Consider the following 19761-nt stretch of genomic DNA (forward strand, 5'->3'; position numbering starts at 1 on the left):
TAGTTCCCCGAAAGGCAAAGCCCAGAGGGAGGGAGGGAAAGAGGGAAGAAGCTGAAGGTGGACTAGCAGAGGAGGCGGCGGGGGGCGGAGGGAAGGAGTTGAGGCGCCAGGAGCAGGGTGTGGGGAGGCGGGGCGGGCGGGTCTGGAGAAACCAGGGAGGCCGAGGAGGAGGGCGCGCGCCGGCCGGGGCGAGAGCGCGCGGAGAACTGAGCCGCGGTCTCCCGTAGGGGCTGCCTCACTTGCACCGGCCCTGCGCCTCCCTCAGTTCCCTCCCTCTTTCCCTCCCTCTCTCCTCTTCCTCCTCCTCCTCTTGCAGCCGCTGCTGCTGCCAGACCTCACCAGCTCAGATTCATCTAGCTTCGTTCTGCATCGTTCATACCTTTACTGCCCCGGGCTGGAGGGGAAAACTCACCCTTGCAGGTAAGAGCCCCCTGGGGCGATCGTCGGGCTTTTAGTGTTTAGTTAGAGCCCGAGCGCTGCGAAGCGCAAACGTCCGAGTGTGCACAAGTTCATAGGTGGGTCTTGGTGAGAAATTGGGATTTGCACTGAGGGAATGTGGGAGCGACTCTGCTGACACACAGGTCTGCGTATCTCTCAGCACCAGTTAAGACTTTAGGTATCAGGTGTGTACACGTGTGTGTGTGTGTGTGTGTGTATTTGTGTATTTAGAGGTAGGTGATATTCCAGAATATGAGTGTCCATACATCGGAATCGATCTATGCATAGAAATTTGTATTTGCATCAATGTGTTTTTAATTTGTTCACACTATTGTGTACATGTAAATCAGCAAGGTTGCGTGGATGTAAGTACAATTTTGTATGTTTCAGATTGTTTGTGTGTGCATATGCTTGTAGATATTTATGCCTATCAATGTGCGTGTGCTTCTAAGCCAAATCTCTCGAGTCCTTCAAGAACTGAGTTAATTAAAAGTAGGAGCGCTTAGTTCTGCGGCTCTGTCCCCTGGAGTTAGGTAGGCTCGTCCAAAGAAGCTGGAAAACACCTTCACGCCCGCCCAGTCCACAGACAGCCGCGCCCCCAACCCTCCCAACCCCCAACCCTGGCTACCCTGCAAAGCCTTTCTCTGTGCCCTCTGCCTAGAGGCTATGCAAACTCCCAGGTCGTGCGTAAGGACTATGAAAAAAGAGAGCCAAGCACTCCAGGTTGCTTATCTGCCTTGCGAGGGGCTTGCAAGGCTATACCTGCTGTTGGCTGGAAACCTCTGTGGAAGCTCCAATGGAAGAATTTGTGCGGGGGAGGATAGAGCTACCAAGAGAGGAGTCTACCAAGCTGGGTGGGTAACAAGCAGGGAGACGGAAGAAAATGCTTAGAGATCTCTACAAAAATCCGAGACTAAGGAGATGTGTTTTCCCCCCAGGGTCTTTGCTGGGCTTTGCAGCTGGTCATTAGAAAGATAGTGAAAAGCCTTAAGAAATCTGAAGTTGTGTTAAAAATTCACACATACACACATACACACACACACACACACACACACACACACACACACCCTCCTCTCTCCATAATATTAGCAATGAATGCACATTATCTCCTTTGAAATCCATTGTGGTTAATTCTTCCTCTAGGTTTGATATCCAGTGTGTATACATAAGAACATCTTTATGACTGGGGACTTTGTATATGTAGATCTGGCTGCCAGGTGCTGGACACTGCACGGTGTCCAAAGGGTTTCTGCTGCTTTTTTGCTACCTTTAGTGCCTAGTTTGGCAGAAGGGAAGGGTGGGGTAGGGACAGACGAGCAAGTGAATTCTCAGTACGGTATGGTAGACTCAGCCTCCCCTGCCCTCTATTCTCCTTTAGAAGTTACATTACATCCCAAGTCTTGTCCTTTCAATCAGCAAAGATATTAAAAATCCATTTGTCTTGTGTTTCCTTTGAGATTCAGGATGTTGAAAATACTCTTCCTGACCACTTTGACTCTTGCTCTTGTAAGGTCACAGGAGACTGAGGAGACCATCACATACACGGTAAGGTTTGATGGAATTTGAGATAACTTCAGTTTATAGAGATTCTGTGACACAGGAGAGAAATTACCTACCTCTGGCAGCAGATGTGGGATTACTTCCAGCGGTCTTTACCATGATGTGTGTAATGAATTAAACAATGCTCCAGCATCGGGGCAGACTTTCAAAAGTTTATTTACATCATGAACTGAGATAAGAACAAAAACTTAATATGTTAGCCAAGGCAAGAAAAAAAACTGATTTATAAACTAAAGTGAAAGATATTTATACATTCTAGACATACTCATTAAACCAGACAAAGCTTGAAAGGGTAAATAGGAAGTCATACAGTAACTGATAATGCCAAAAACTTAGTCCCAGGTTGCTCCCAATTAAAATCTAAGTTGAGTGCATAAAACATTACAGAAGTACCTTAGATCATGTGTATATTTAACTGGCATTTCTCATATGAAAGGACACTAGTTTATTAAATGTCTTAAGGGCTATGTGTGTTTAATAATGCCAACAGCAAAGTCAAATGTTTTGATGCATTTAAAGTTTCCCATTTGTGAGAGACTTTACTTATATTAGTCAAAACCTAGTGTTGGGTAAAAAGTTGTCTTAAAATGTACTTTGTGCAAGTAGGTTATATGAAATTTTTATTAGAATACATAAAATTTCCAATAGATCTTTGAGAAAATAATTGTGTAGTTATGACCAATGGTTAATAAAATATTGGAAATATCTTCTCACTCCTCCCATTGCCGGGAATTGATGTGGTAAGAACAGAGGAGGGTCGGGACTGCCTCACTTCCGGTAAGTTTTTCACCCTGCTTGTGTTTTCTGCTTTCTAATAATCAGTGTTATGAGGAGAATAATAACATTTGCCCTGGCTTCAAATGATCAAAACAACAGTTGATCCCAATTTGCAAATTTAATAAGTTCTCTCCAAATATTGTGGAAATTTTTTAAAATTTTCTTGAAAGTGAGTAAGTGTATTACTGATAATAAACATCATCTCACTTTTTCAATACCATGCAATCCTCAAAATGCTAATTTTTATCTGGCACAATCTTTGTGTTATTCAGGCTAATTATAATGAAACACAATTTACAGTGAATGATCTATTAATTTAATGATCAGATGATGATTTCTTCCTCTCCTGGGATTAAGCCTGGTCAGAGAAATACTAAATTAGTGCATCTCCTTTTTTTAATCTCTAGGCTTTAATGTTCACTTATTAATTCAGCCCAAAGTCACTCTTTCAGAAAGCTAAATTAAATTTGCTTCCTTTTTATTCAATTATTTAATAAAAGATTGTTGCTTTAATAAATTAGTTAACATAAAGAATGAGTTAATCTTGTAAGTGAATATTTATCATTCACTTATGCTGTCATATACCTCACTTTACTAATCACTTAAAACTTTTTCAACCTTAGCAGTCATATCTGTGGATTTTCTAAGAGTACATAATAATTTCAACTTCTTGATTTAGAATCCACTATTCATGCATAATAGAAGACTTCCTAAGTGCAACAATATTCTCATTGTACTAAGCCTATACTTGTTGTTCTGACAATAATGTTTATGGCCACGTTAATACTAGATTTAGTTTAGTATATGCTTAATAGCAGCTCTATATAAAACATATTAGTGTTAAGTACCTAAAACTAACTGGGACAGCATTTTCAATTATCATACTGATTACTTGTGTGAATCAGTTTCCTCTTATTAAGAGGAAACTTAGCAAAAGGATTTCGACTTATCTGACAAATATTCCCGTGTTACCCATCTGCGTTATAACCACATTTCATTAAGCAGTTATGTTAGCAATTACTAGAGGATGGTGGGGTGGGAGGAACAACCTTCATGCCCCTTGTACAGATAATGTAACACAGTGTGCATGGTAAGGCAAGGCAGTAATCAATCTCAGGTTAGTTAGAGAAGATATGAAGATTGGTTTTGATCTGGTTCTTGAATGGAGTGAATGAAAGAAATTGAGTTAATTTTAGGGAATAGCATGAGCAGTGGTATGAAAATGGGAAGATATAAAATGTGCAAGAAATAATTAAGAGATCAGAATAACTCATAAAAAGTATTAAAGATATCAGAGAAAGGAGGTTGAACGGGATGGAATGTGTTAGACTAGAAGGGGTGGATTAAATGGTAAATGGAGATGGCAGTTCACAAATTTCTGGGCAGAGAGGTGATTTGGTGAAGAGTGTTTGAGAACTATTGTACTGGCAAGTATATAAAGTATTATTGCTTGTTGTTGAGTCATTTCAATCGTGTTTGACTCTCTGTGACCCCATTTGGGGTTTTCTTGGCAAAGATACTAGAGCAGTTTGCCATTCCTTCTCCAGCTCATTTTACAGATGAGGAAAGGGAAGTAAATAGGGTTGTGACTTGCCCAGGGTCACATAGTGAGTAAGTGTCTGAGGCTGGATTCAAACTCATGAATATCAGTCTTCCTGATTCCAAGCCCAGTGTTCTATCCACAATGCCACCTAGTGCCCTGTATAAAGGATAATAACTTTAAATTTGCTCAGTGTTTTACATGTTATCTCATTTGAGCCCCACAACCCTGGGAAATAGGAGATAAGTTTACAAGCTAGGAGTCTGTTAACATAATCTGGGGGTCCAGGTATGAAGACTCCTGAATGATATGATGATTATAGAAATGGAACATATCTGAATAGGAGGCAATGATGTAAAAAAATTGGCAGAACTTGGTGAGTAGTGAGGAATTCCGAGTTAGAGGAAGAGTCAGAATAACTCTAGGATACCAGGAGAAAATGAAGTCACTAACTATGGGGAAGGAAGACAGGTTTGGAAAGTCAGATGATATGGTTAGTTTTCACATTATTAAGCTAACAGTATTAACAGGATTTCTACCCATAGATGACAACAGATATGTAAATGGAGAGGTGGTGAAAAGTTGAGTTTGTAGATATAGATTTAGAAGTTATTAAATAAAAGTAACTATTTAAGGCATGAGAGTAGAGGAGCTCTCCAAGAATATAAATCTAGAGGCAAAAAAAGAAACCCAGAAAAAACGAATGTTGGGGGAATTTCCACTGTGGGAGGAAGAAAAATCAGCAAAAGAGTCAATAAATTAGGAGCTCTGAGTCATCAGTGTCATATCAGTCAAATGAAGAAAACTCAAAGACAGTGCTCAGCAGAGCTGAAACAACAGAGAAATCAAGGATTGGAATTAAGAAGAGTTAGTTAAATTTGACTAATAAAAAGCATGCCCAGTTTACATACTTACCTGACTTCTTCCCAAACTGTTAGATAGTACTCAAAACATCCATCTCATCATAGATCCATGACAGAGAACACATAGATTGTCACTATAACATAAGACTGATGTTTCAGAATGTTTTAAAGGAAAGTGTGCATTAGTTATTTTATGGACTCACTTTTTGATGTCTCATACACAGCAATGTACAGATGGATATGAATGGGATCCAATAAGGCAGCAATGCAAAGGTAAATTAATTCTAAAAGTTTTCCATTTTAATTTAGCTTTCCATTTTTCATTTCATGATCAATTTATTTCATTTCTATACATTTACTCTTGTGATAAAGTATGATGCACACCTGAAAAGTGCCCTACTTATAAGAAACATTTTTCCCACTAAAAATATTCCTCACTTGTATTATTACTGACTACAGATATTGATGAATGTGAAATTGTACCAGATGCCTGCAAAGGAGGGATGAAATGTGTAAACCACTTTGGTGGATACCTCTGCTTACCTAGAACAGCTCAAATTATTGTCAATAATGAGCCATCACAGCCTGAAAGAGCCCCAGAAGCACCTACAGGCCGAAATAATTTTGTCATTCGAAGGACCCCAGCTGACCCCCAACGCATAGCTTCTCATCCTCCTCATCAGATTCAGTGTGTGGCAGGGTATGAAGCGAGTGAGCAGAATGTGTGCCAAGGTAAGTATGGACTCCTTTTTAAACATTAAAGTGCTTATTTTATCGTCATATTATGAGACTAGGTCATACAGACACCTATTTTCTTAGTAAGTATCAATTTATCCAACTGGAATTTGAAATAGTGCCATTGAACAGAGTGTCACTCTTATCTTTTTAAGATGTTTAGTTTTGTTTTTTTCTCAAACTAGCCACTAACTTCTTTCCTTTGTGATATTCAGGAATAGGAACCATGTTCCATGCTGCCATTGAATGATGTCCTCTTAGCCCACCCACATTTATCACTGTATTTTCAAACTTTGATTTGACCACATTTCACTTGTATCCCTTGCACCACTGGCACTGTCTTCCTGATTTTTTTGTTTGTTTTTATAAAGAGTGCTCATCACAGTGTCACTGTGGCAACAACAGTAAAGTTAAATGTACAAAGTTGATAAGAATCTGGTGTTTTGAAGAGATATAGGCTATTCACCAAATAGCAAGACTGTGGTGAGTGATTTTTGTGTCCGCTTCCCCCTCTCCCTTTTCTACCAAAAATGGGCCCAGGAGGACTGTCATTCATAGTAAGGAAAAATATTGCCGCCCTTGAGAAAGTGCACTGCTTTGCATTGTCCTAAATGTGAAAGGGAGAATACAGCCATCACATTAAATATTCTCAGACCTATGCTTCTGGAGCCACCTATGAGATTATTTCTCATTGGATAGTATTTGATCAATATGACTATTCATTTAATGTATATATCCTACTCAAAAGATACTGCAATTTGGAATGCCCCATTCAATGAAAGATCAACATCTGTGAAATCCATCATCTGCCTTTTTTTTTTTTCTAAAGTACTCCCACATCATGTACTGACTAGGAACAGGATTGTGTCACTTTTCAGAGGATTCTTCATATTAGCATCTGTTTTTTGTTACTTCCATGAGTCAGTATTTAAATATTGATGATGAATTCTTAAACATCTGCATGATGTCCAGTATATTTAAAGATTATGTCACATGGGATGGAAATTAATCTGATGAGCTGATAATGTTCATTATAGTGAAGTCTGACAAAATGACTTGAGTTTGTTACAAACATATCAACTTTCATTCTATTATTTAAATACATAAATTGGTAAGCTTGGTTTTAGTTTTTTTTAATGTAGATTTTATTATAACTTTTTTTCAAAGATGTAACTCACTTTTAAAGGTGCTGAGTACCCTGAGTTTTGGGTATGTTTATATCACTGTGTCAACCACAGTTTAAAAAAATAATGATGATTTCTCAGTGCTGTATATTCATTCCAGCTGGTAAACATTGGTAAGTGATCTACAGGGAGGGTACATAAAGACTAGAACAAGGCTAGAGTCAAAAGGAAAGAAAAGGGACAGTTAGGTAGTTATAATTAAGCATTCCTAGTATTAAAATTAATTTAGACGTTTATTCTTTGGCTTTATTGTAAGATCGCCATTTGACATTATTGATGAGAATATATCTAAATCATATTTGGTTTTCATTGAAAAATTTAGGGTACTAAAAATTTATTCTCAAATATTTAAGAATACAAAAAAAACTTCATAGTACTTAGTTTGGGGAAAACTTAATTAGTAAGCTAGAATCATTAAATACTTCACATATATAGCATGAATCCAATAAATAACTGTTGATTAACTGAGTGCACACTAGTATTTCCAATCAAAAAGATTCTCTCTAATCCATCTTGTAAAAAAAAATGTGATGGGGTCTGTATAACTTTTTTGCAAGGTAAAAAGTCTTTTGGCTTAAATTGGATTTCTTCCCACTTTACAGTTTTGCAAAGCTTCTACAAATGTGGATTTACTTAATTATTGTTAAAAGGGGGTTATTTCGTATGATAACAACTGGCTAATCTGTCAAGGGAATCTGACTAACTTAAGAAGAGTCACCCTTAGGCTTGCCTTATTATTTAATCAAACATGTAGTCCAGCTTCTTCTAATTGCCTACAGATGTATGACATTCTCATTCCAGTCCAGCAGCACTAAATAATATTTTATAACCAATGTGAATGTCTGGAGACCTCTGTTTAAAACAATAGTGCACTCTGAGGACCTATATTACTGACATCATATTGGAGGTTGAAGAGCCTTCTGCTATAATAAAGATACCCACTCCCTTTTAAGTATTGCCTGGTCGTGCCTGGTAATGCAAACACATTTACCATAAGCTGCTGCCTTCAAGTAAATGAATGAGTGAATGCCTAAAGATGAGTCACACTGGCACTAAAAGTATCTCTCATTTCCCCATAGATTTTTCAACAGGTGGAGTTCATTGACACATAATGTTTTAAAACTGAGAACATTTTATAACTTATTCGCTGATAAGTCCATACTAGCTTCCTCCTTAAATAAATTTTCCATTATATTTTAGTTACCAATTTTAAAAGAAGTTTTTATTATTATAAAATAAGGTAATTGTATTTGCATGCTTTTTGATAAACTATTTTAGAGATACTTTTTATTTAGTCATCAATGTTTTTACTAACAGTTATCAGTTGAATGAAAAACAGTCATAAAATCTGAATATATAGTAAAATAAACACTGTACATTTCTACTATCTTTATTTTATTTTTCCAAATTTTTTTAGTTTTATGGGAAAACAAAAGAATGTTAACACAGTGTAATATGTGAATAACAATTCTCAGTGGCTTCTTGGGCAAACTTTCACCACGAGTGTACAGTAGCAACCCACAGAAAGATTTTCCAATGAAAGAAGCTGTGTACATATAAAGTAGATAAAATTTACTGTTACCACAAACTAGACTTTTAACATGTAAATAACCTTTTATCAAATTAATTTTATATCATCATAACAATAGCTAGCATATATATACATGTATGTGTGTATATACATATATAATATATATTACTTATATATATATGTATATGTATACACTTGAAAGTTTGCCAAGCACTTTCCAAATATCTCGTTTTATCCTCACAACACTGGGAGGTAGGTTCTATTATTATCCCTGTTATACAGATGAGGAAACTGAGGCAAACAGGTTAAATGACTTGCCTAAGATCACATAGCTTCTAAGTGTCTGAGACTGGATTTAACTCAGGTCTTCCTGATTCCAGGTCCAGTACTCTATGCATTGCCCCACCTAGCTGCTTTAACAACAGTATACCACCAAATGCATCAAAGAGTAAAGGATAATTGCCAATTATACTAGTTTTGCTCTGTATCTAAGGTCTTATTTAGTTCTCAACATTTTTATAATATAGCAAATCATATAATCTCAATGTACTCTATCAGTTTAACTGAAAATACCAGTTAAGACTAGGAAAGATTTCTGTTCTCAGTCTTTTTTCTGTTACTCATAACTTTTGCAAAAGATAAAGACTTGATTGTGGAAAATGAAACAAAATTATCAAACCGCTGGCCAGTGGTGGAAAAATAGACTGACCACTGGGGGGCTTGTGGGGGAATGTGGGGAATACATATGTACAAAGATGGATAGATAGACAGATAGACAGATCTATGTATGTTTATATATTTCTTTCATCTAATGATTTCATTAAAAGAAATAAATGTTTATGCAGTAGTTAATAAGGCCAATCCTAAATTTTGTTCCTATATACAAGCAGCTTTTGAACAGAAAGACTGCTGTTCTTAGATTCAGGAAACTAGATTTGAATCCTGGCGCTGTCACCTGCGAGGGCAAGCCTGGGTGGGGCATTGCTGCCAAGGGCCTTGGGCAGCATGAGGCCACCTGGAGAATAAGAATAACTGAACCTTCAAAGGGAAGGAGAGTGCCAAAGACAAACTTTACCTTAGCCACAATTTTGCCTAAGGTTGGCGTTACTGAAACCTTTTCTCAGGGTTTCAAACATTAGTCATCAATTGTCCACAGCAATTAGAGGCCCCTCTGATCACCTAATAGCCTGGGTACTCCCAGGCTTAACCTCTTCAAATGTGATGCCATGTGGCTAGGGACAAGGAGCCCACATTGCCTCATTTTGGCACCAGCCAGCCCTTGACCTGAATGAGTGATAACATTTACTGAGTTCTGAGTTTCCCTAAATCCCAGAGCCCTGAGAGTGGATAGACCACAGTAGTTTCTTCCCAATCTTAAACCCCACCCACATCTTTCCCTGCTTTTCCATGAGTAAAATGCCAATTCCTTGAATGTCTTGAAGAGGATTTACTAGAAAGCACTACAGTGGAATCAATCAGTCAATAAGCATTTATTAAACATTTACTTTATGTCAGGCACTGTGCTTAGCACAGCACATACAAACTGAAAGAAAGACAGTCCTTGCCCTCAAGGAGCTTACATTTTAACGGGAGAAGACAATGCATAAAAGAAAGCTGAAAACCAACCTGGGAAGTGGTAGAAAGCTTGGAGTACAGTAAGTGCTTACCAAGGACTTTTTTTTTTTTTGAGGCACCTCAACACTGCTTGATAGGTTGATGGATTCACCCTAGGGTCAGACCTTCCATGGTATTTCTTATCCAGACACTTGAAGAGGACCCTCTTTGACACCTCACTTCCCCCTTCCTCTGAAGGTCTTCACACTTGTGTAGAAGCCCTCATCTTGACATTCCACCCCTTTCTCTCTCCTAATTGGCCTCCTGAAGCAAATTCAACAAGTTGGGTCTTCCTCATAGTCTAGTTCATCCCGTAATATACAGCTGTCACCACTTTCACCTATGACATTCAATCTAAGACTACAGGGTCCTGGCCTAGACCTGGCCCTTCCAGAATCTGGTTGTCCTGGCCCATATCTTGTGGTTCTCTCCTACAGACACAATCTCACTCGCTAATTCATAGGATCCTTCCATCATAGAATTAAATCCAGAAGGGACTCTAGAGGTCACCTAGTTAACCTCATTTTCCATGTAAAGAAACAGGCACAGAGAGATTAGTTGACTTCTAAATTCCTATTCTTAGGTAACCCCATCTCTCTCACATGCAGTATTGGATTGGCTGTGGCAATTAACTGGATAACTTTTCTTGTTCTCAGCTAAAATATGTGCTCTTACACTCACCTGGACGGTGAGTCATCGATTGTACTTGGATCCCTCCCCATTTCACACTAAATATTTTTATAGTCTACACATGAAAATTGAATAATCATAGAGCTATAACAACTTTTCTTATGCCCAAAACCCTCAGACTTCCCTTAACTGAATGTGTTATTTCATCACACTAAGCATTTAGATCTACCTAATGATGTTAGAACTGTCCTGGAGTTCGACCTAGAGATTCTCAAAGCCTTTCCATAGACTTCTGTTACTCCTGGGATAACTTGGCACTGAGACTCTTATTAGCTATGTTACCCTGAACAAGTCCTTAACCTCTCTCTGCCTCAGTTTCCTCAATTGTAAAAGAATGGGGGTGGTCTTAATGGACTCTAAGCACCCTTCTAGTTCTACATTTATGGTCCTGTGCTCCTGAAAACAGTAGTACCTCTTAGCAGCCTAATCCGTGGGAAAATCCACACCAAATATACTTATTGCATGGTCCTGACTAACAAACAGGTCAGAAAGCGAAATAAACATCCACTCAAAGTTTCTACCTTCGTCAAGTAATTGCTAGTTATGTAAATGCCAGGTGGATCAGTTATTCCTATAAACTGTCCAATTAGGGCTTCAATGAAAAAGAGAAAAGCAACAGAAGTCTTAAGATAAATTCTGGGTCAAATAATTCAGTGTTTATCAACATGTGGTCCATTATGATCCCCAAGAGGTTTCTTTGGACTAGTCTAACATTCAGGTCAATCAATCAGTAAATTAATAAGCATTTGTTAAGCACCTACTATGTGCCAGCACTCTGGTTTGGACTAGTTATATAAAGATAAAAATGAAAGTCACATAAAATGTATGGTTTCTTATTCTTTTAAACATTGTTTTTCTTTTAAAAGAACAAAAACAAGTATTTAGGCACCAAAAAATACTTTTGTTGTTTTTTGTTCAGCAGTTTCAGTCACGTCCAACTCTTTGTGACCCCATTTGGGGGTTTTCTTGGCAAAGATATTGGAGTGGTTTGTCATTTCCTTCTCCAGCTCATTTTACAGAAGAGGAAACTCATCTGTACATTTTACAGATGAGGAAAACAGGGTTAAAGTGACTTGCCAAGGGTCACACAGCAAGTAAGTGTCTGAGGCTGGATTTGAAGTCAAGAAGATGAGTCTTTCTGACTTCAGGCCTGGCACTCTATCCACTGTGCCACCTAGCTGCTCCAAGAGGGGCCAGGGGTGGCAGGGGAAGAGGAAAACTTTTCTAGGGAAATAAGTTACATAAGGTGTGGAAGGGTGGAATAAAAGAGGAATATATGGAGTAGGTCAGTGGTGTCAAACTCTAATAGAAACAGGGACCATTAAACCATACATAAAGATCGGTACCCAGCTGCATATTGACTTAGAAAACTACATATTGATGTTATCTTTGTTTTATTTTTATTTATTTTGTTAAATATTTCCCAATTACATTTTAATCCAATTCTGGCACCCTCAGGAGTGTTATGTGGCTCTCTAGAAGAGTAGCTCGTCCAAGGGCCTTTTGTTTCATCAAAGTAATATGGAGACTGGTAAGTTAAAGTGCACAACAACAAATATCTCTTCATGTTATGCTGCCCCTAAGAAAAAGGTATGCCTTTTTCCAGGGCAGTAGTTCTTTGGACTTTCCCAGGAAAAATGTAAAGACTGAGGAACTTCTGGCCTTAGGAATTAGCAGCATTCTCTCCCTGCTAGCACATCCTGTTCGTTTTCAAAATTAACATTTCAGGGGCAGCTAGGTGGTGAAGTGGATAGAACAATGGCCCTGGAGTCAAGAGGACCTAAGTTCAAATCCAGCCTCAGACACCTAACACTCACTAGCTGTGTGACCCATTCATTATCATCAGGGAAAATAATAGTAAAAAGTTGAAGTCATTGCTTTGAATTGGTATCAGTGATCTAAAATAGCCTGATACAATAATAACTACAAATTTTTAATTAAGATATGTCACAAATGAAAATAAACTCAATTCAACATTTACTATGTGCCTAGTATGTGCTAGGCGCTGGGAATAAAAAAGACAAAAATGAAATATCCCCTTCCCTCAAGGAGCTTTCATTCTTCTGGGGCACTATAGCATTGGGGTACACATATAAGTAAATACAAAGTAATTTGAGGAAGAGGGGAGCATGACAACTAAGAGGACTGATAAACATTTCACAAAAAAGATGACATCAATGGGAAACTGGTCGTCAGACAACTAAAATCTATGGGTTTTTTCCTCATTCATTTTATTTATTGGTTTAAAAAACTGAACTACAGTAGTAATAATTGATTATATGGTACTTTAAAGTTTCAGAGTACTTTCTGTAGTTTATCTCATTTGACCCACATAACCACCCTTTGAGTTGATGCTTCAAGAATTATTTTGAGGAATCTGTAGCTTGGGGAGCTTAAATGACTTGTCCAGGGTCACACAGCTATTATAGTGTGAGAGGAGAGATTTTAACCCAGATCTTATCAACTTCAAGTCCAGCTCCCTCTCCACTGCACTACACTGCCCCTAGTCATCAAGTTATCTGTCTGCTCATATAAATTCTTCCTTTCAAGTCTCCATTGAAATAAGTTGCCAGATTAAGTGATAAAGTTCTTCGTTGCCACTATTCACTTTTTCTTAGTACACTTTTATTTCCCTATGAGCCTGCAATCCGGAAAAAGCCTTCTTAAATTTAAATAGATTCTTTTCCCAAACTAGAGGTGTGTCAAAACATGACAAATTCGGGGGGAGGGGACTTAATTTGTACTAACTAGTCTTTTGCATCAATCTGAGAACTCATGTTAACTGTCTTCCCTAGAGTATGGAACAGGAAAGAATTCCAAGCAAAAGACACAGAATGGCTATTCTGAACAATTTTCTCTCTCTTCCTTAGTTCTTCATGTTTGGCCAAAAGTGTTATAAATTCACAGAATATCAGAAGTACTGTTTATAAATCTACATAGAAGAGATTCTGTGGCTGAAATGAAAGTGATTTTTGCATCTATCATTTCTCATTATATTTGCTGCTGTTCTCCTTCTCCAGGTCATTTAATCAAAGCTGATTAAGGTTCTTTTTTAAAAAATATAAACAAACTGAGTATGAAAGTACAAATACAAAATATTGCCAAGTTTTCAAATATAAAAGAAAACCATGCTTATGAGGAGCTTGCCTATTAATAAATGAACTGATCTGCAAACTAATATATTATGTCTAGATCCAGGGAAAATTAAATCACAGCTTTGATTCAAGGGTTTCTTTAATTAATGGCTTTTAAATCTTAAATTCATTAAAATGAACAAAAACCCACTTGATTATTTAAAAGTGATACTTGCCAATATAATTATTTTAACACCATTTTTGTTTAAATGAACTTCACTGTTGAGGAGAGAGGGGTTGAGTCCTGAATTAAATTTGTCTATACTTGGGCCAGTCCAAATGAACCCTTTCATGCATACAGGGTATCTAGACATTAGCACCTCCTTACATACATGTAAATTTTCAGTTAGCTCTACCATTCAGACTGGTATACATGAAAATTTACTACATCCCCAAAATGCACATTCTCACTCATTTATAAAATCCTCAATTAGATGAAAATTGTATTCCCCCAAATTCACACACAGTATTCAGTTGGATATTCATTGATTGGTAGATTTTTACCATCTGTGACTAAGGTACTATTTAAAGGCTCAAAAAGCCTAGCCTCTGGTAAAAAGTCTGTGATGTTAAGCACATTATCCCCAGCAATTAAATATTTTATGCCCTCTGGGATCATCTATTATCTTGATATTTCCTTTACAGACATAAAGAAAGCTAAAATATTGTTTTGAAAAGGAAAGATGATCTTAGCCAGCCCTCTACTCTAAAAAAGAGAAACTTGAACTAACATGTATGATGCTTCTTAGTGGTTGAAAACATCCCACTTCGACTTCTTTAATTTGCAACTTAAGTTACCTAACAATACAGAAAAGATTTTTTAAATTACAGTGTAACTAAGTAGTTTAGCATACCTGAGATTATCATTTCCAAATAGCTTTCTACATTGCCTTGCTGTTGATCCACAATAATGTTGTTGTGGTCTAGTTAGCTCAATTCATTTTTTGTAGGGAAATACCAAATTTTGTTATGTGTAATTACATAGCATAGCAAAGAGCTTTGAAATCAGAAACTATATACTAAGGGGGGGGGTGGACTCTGTGTTACAATTGAGTAAATTATAGTATTAACCCAAAAAAGTATAATACAATACAACAAATGTTAGCCTACCAAGGCTTTTTGGTTGTTAATTAAGTCTTTCTGTATTTAAAAATTCATTAAAGCTTTATGTATTATAGACTAATTTTTAGGATTAATGGTATCAAACATGGAATGTTAAGTTAAAGAAGTCACAATCATCAGTTCTGAAATTTTGATGTCATATTTTAAAAGTTACTTTTGAGAATTCTTTTTATTTATAATTTTCTTTCACTTTAAAATATTTGTATTTATTTAGTGATGAATTGCTATATAATTGTACTTAGAAACAAGTTTGGAAATTTTCACCAAAAGGTTGGATGCTAGTGATGTGAGGAGAAGGGAGGCATAGGAAACATGAAAAGGATAGCTGTCATTTCTGCACAATTCTAAAAAAAAAAAACCTGCTGTTCTTCTTCTAGCAACCCAACCTTAACTTCAGGAAGGTATAAACAACTCTAGAGAAAGGAGATCAGAGGCAAAAACTCTATCATCAGTTTGTTTGGGAAATAGGAGGAAAAGAATATTGGCAGCATCTCCTTATATTCTGTTCCTTGGCTCTGAACAGTCAATTAGCACTCCTGTTTAGTTCTCTGACCTGGCTACTGAGCACTGGCTTTGATTGCCAATAGTCTGACTTCAAAATCTGAATTACAACTCAGATATTCTGAGAATTGATTAGAAGCATGTAATTAACTCCCTAAATCACGGGAGTGAGGTTTTTGGATGTAGGCCACAAAAATGGGCATCTAAAATCCAGCAAACTGCTGTCATCTTTCTGTAATCCATGAGCTTTCTTTTTTTTCATATATCAATGTGACACTAATAACCTGCTATCAGTAGGGTTTTCACTTTTTAGTTGTTTTTCTAGTCATGCTGATGAGGTGTGCAATGGAATTTTTTTCAACTATCCCCCCTTAAGATAAATGACATAAACTTATGAGATGACCCCTGGGAGTTAGGAATTCAATTTATGGTTTATTCATAGGAAATAGATTTAGAGTTGAAAGAAACCTTGGTAACATAGTCCAACACAATCATTTTACAGATGAGGAAACTGAGGCCCACAAAAGTCACACAGGGAATTGGTGGCAGAGCAAGGATTTGAACCAGGTTTTCTGTTACCAAATCCAGTAGTCTTTCCATTATACCATGCTGATTATTCTCAGGAAGGCAAATAGCCTCCAAGGAGAAGTCAAACTCAGTCTTGGCCTTGATGCACCTTTCATCTTGTCATTATAGTACATCCAATTTCTTTCTTTCTTTCTTTCTTTTTTTTTTTTAGGCAATTGGGGTTAAGTGACTTGCCCAGGGTCACACAGCTAATAAGTGTCAAGTGTTTGGTCTGAGGCCGGATTTGAACTCAGATCCTCCTGACTTCAGGGCTGGTGCTTTATCCACTGTGCCACCTAGCTGCCCCTCAGTATATCCAATTTCAAAGAACAAAAGAGATATCTAGTTTAATTATAGTTGACTGTTTACAATCAAGCTGTCAAGCATCTGAAGAGTTTTCATTTACTGTATCATCTGTTCAAGTTTTGTTAAAAGATTTATTTTCTAATAATCGGAGATGATTCTTGTTAAAACTAGTTGATGCAATCTGTAGAATGAAGTCTCATCACATAATAGCAGCAATGAGAAGCAGATTTTAGTGAAAAACTGCAAGCCTGAGTAGCCTCAGGAATGTGTACTGGTCTTTGCTTATTATTACTTTCTCTAGGAGAAAGCCTCAATATTTTGTTTTCAGAAATCAACAAGTGGCTCAACTTTTAAAGACTACCCTTGCACTTGCTGAATTATTGGCACAGTTTTCTTCTTTAAAATCGAAGAGTAAACTGGCTTTTTCCCACATGTGCTTGGTTTTGCACAAATGCACAAACATATAATTTATTCTACATCTAAAACTCATCCTCATGTTTTTCCAGGCAGTAACTATAAATTGCATGCTGAAAAATAAAGCTGCTCCAAAATTAGCAGAAGAAATCATGTCATTACAAAACATTTAACCACAATTGTAGCCTTGTAGCACAACCTAAATAAATGATTGCAAACATTTAATAAAGCTGAGGGTGAGGAAATTATATGAAAGGGAGGCACAGTGCACAGATCCTGGTCTTAGCGTGGATGGTTTATTGCTGCAGTTTCCATATGGTTACAAATTTAAACTAAGAAGAGACCAATTTATCAGGCCATTTAATCATACCCTGACCAAACTCAGAAGCTTTTGAATAAAATCAAATTAAAAGACTGTGTGCTTCTTAAGTAACTATGCATCTACTAAAAGCTGTTGGATGCTAAATAATTGGTGATCAAGTTAACTTCAAGAATAAAAAAGATCAACCAGATAGGATAAAATCCTGATTGCCATTTGCTAATCAATGCAGTATGTCAAGGACACATGATTTTGTAGGTATGTAGACTCCCTCTACATGTGCAGATTACAACCCTCCTTTGCCTTAGTATGTGATGTTCATGAGATCATAGGATCATAGATTTAGAGCCAGATATGACCTAGTCCAACCACTTCATTTTACATATGAGGAAGCAAAGCATATAGAGGTTGAGTTACTTACCCAAGGCCATTCATGGGGTAAGAATTAGAGGCAGAATTTGAATCCAGCTCTTTCTCCAAGTCCAGTGCTCTGTCTGCTACACCATTCTACCTCACAGGAATAGGATTTAAATGGAGGAACTTAATTCAATTAGAGACAAATACTATGAACTTCTACTAAAGACAGAATGCTATGTTAGGGCTTATGGAAAATACAAAGTACAGAAAAAGCCCTTATCCTCAGTATGGTTAGGGAAATGGCATAAAAACATAAAAAGTTAAACAATAATACAGTAGTTAAGTAATAGTTCCATATAACAATGAAAGAAATGGCATGTGCAAGATGTGATACATTTACACAAACAGACAGTAAAAATATAGTGCTAACTCTTGGTATCTGAAACAGACTCTACTTCTGTTAACTAAAGCATGAATTGGGACAAACAAAGAAAGCTGAGTCTTGAAGGGTTCCAAGAAGTAGAAATCAGGAGAGAAGGCATTTTAGGCATAAGGAGTCAGCCTGTTCAAAGACACAGACAGGGGTTGGAATGAAATATGTGGCATGAACAGCAAGTAGACTGGAGCATAGGGTATGTGAGGATGAGTAACATGTAGTCAGCCTAGAAACATAGTCTGGAGCCAGATTGTGAAGGGTTTTAAATGTTAAATGTTTTAACATTTAGTATTTTATCCTAAAGTTTCTATTTTAGTCTATAATCCCTAGTGAGCCATTGAAGCTTCTCAAAAAGAGGAATGACATGGTTAGATTTTCATTTAGGAACATCAGTTTGACAATTGTGGGGAGGATAAATTGAAGAGTGGAGACTAGAGGGAGGGAGACCAATTAGGAGACTATTGTAATAGTCCAAATGAGAAAGCATGAAGAGAAGGACTAGAGCAGTTATGATATGTCTAGAGGGAAGTGGACAGATGTAAGAAATACCAAGAAGGTCAAACTGGCAAGGCTTGGAATCTGATTGGATGTGGGAGGGTGAGTCAGAGTGCCAAGGATGACTTCTAGGTTGCCAATGTGGGTGACTGGAAGAATGGTGGTGACCTTGACAAATTCAGGAAAAGTAAGAGGAAAGGTGAGTTTAAGAGGAAAGATAATGAGTTCTTTTTGGACATACTGAGTTTGGGATGCCTTTGGGACATCCAGGTGGACAATCCAGCAGATAGTTGGAGTTGTAGGAATGGAAATTAAGAGATAGATCGGGACTAAATATGTAGATTTGGGAGATATTTGCAAAGAAGGAATTGAATCCATGGGTACTGATGAGATCATTGGGGAAAAAAGTATAAAGGAAAAAGGGCTCAGGACAGAGCCCTGCAATGCACATATGGAGAGAGGATGAGGCATGAATGATAAACCCAGAAATGAGACCAAGAAAGATCAGTCTGACAGGCAGAAAGAGAATCATTTTATCAGAGCAGTGTCATGAAAACCAGGTGAGGTCTAGAAGAAGTGATAGTCAGCAGTATCAAATGCTGTAGAGAAAGAGATAATGGGTAATCTTACTAATTAATTCTTTTTGAAGAACTATCTTCCTTCAACCCACACTCCCAATTCTCTGAAAAAACTATTCAATAATCAGGGCTTCAACAAAATTCAACTTTCCAAGTCTTGTAGTATTATTTAAATGTACCTTTTATTCTAACCATTATTGTTTCAGCATACAGGGGCTTTTCAACAGATTTTGTTGTCTAAGGTATATCTCCTCTGAATCCATGGCCCCATTAAGATTGGTTAAGTTGTGTCTTTTCATGAGCAGCCTGTTCAAGACCTGGTATCAAAATATCTCTGATCTCAGAATCTATCCAGAAAGAAAAAAATCCAGCATAAGCTTTTAGAAAATGTTTTAGAAGCCCAGTTATTCATTCAGGATTAACGTCTTACTTCCTTGCCTACATTTAGCTCATTTACAGTTGTATTTATATGTAACACACATACACACACACACACACACACACACACATACCATTTATATAGACAGAGAACTATTATCTGAAATTGTACTAACTAAAATTGTATGATAAAGGGGTGCATAGTAATCCACTTCACTTTTC

At 37.2% G+C, this 19761-nt stretch overlaps 1 protein-coding gene across 3 annotated transcripts in view; it reads left to right on the forward strand.

The window, feature by feature from the left end:
- Nucleotides 1-219: 219 nt before the first annotated feature.
- EFEMP1 (EGF containing fibulin extracellular matrix protein 1) overlaps nucleotides 220-19761 on the forward strand; it is a 71034-nt gene continuing 51492 nt past the window's right edge. Inside the window, exons 1-5 of one of the 3 annotated variants that reach the window (XM_027865219.1) lie at nucleotides 220-420; nucleotides 1896-1983; nucleotides 2749-2775; nucleotides 5403-5451; nucleotides 5638-5910. In XM_027865219.1, the coding sequence (XP_027721020.1) occupies nucleotides 1903-1983; nucleotides 2749-2775; nucleotides 5403-5451; nucleotides 5638-5910 (430 nt within the window). In that variant the 5' untranslated portion in view covers nucleotides 220-420; nucleotides 1896-1902. The remainder of the gene's footprint in view (nucleotides 421-1895; nucleotides 1984-2748; nucleotides 2776-5402; nucleotides 5452-5637; nucleotides 5911-19761) is intronic. The other 2 variants (XM_027865220.1, XM_027865221.1) reach the window with 2 other exon arrangements.

The sequence above is a fragment of the Vombatus ursinus genome, unplaced genomic scaffold (assembly GCF_900497805.2).
Source record: "Vombatus ursinus unplaced genomic scaffold, bare-nosed wombat genome assembly UNPS02014778.1, whole genome shotgun sequence".
NCBI classification, from domain to species: domain Eukaryota; kingdom Metazoa; phylum Chordata; class Mammalia; order Diprotodontia; family Vombatidae; genus Vombatus; species Vombatus ursinus.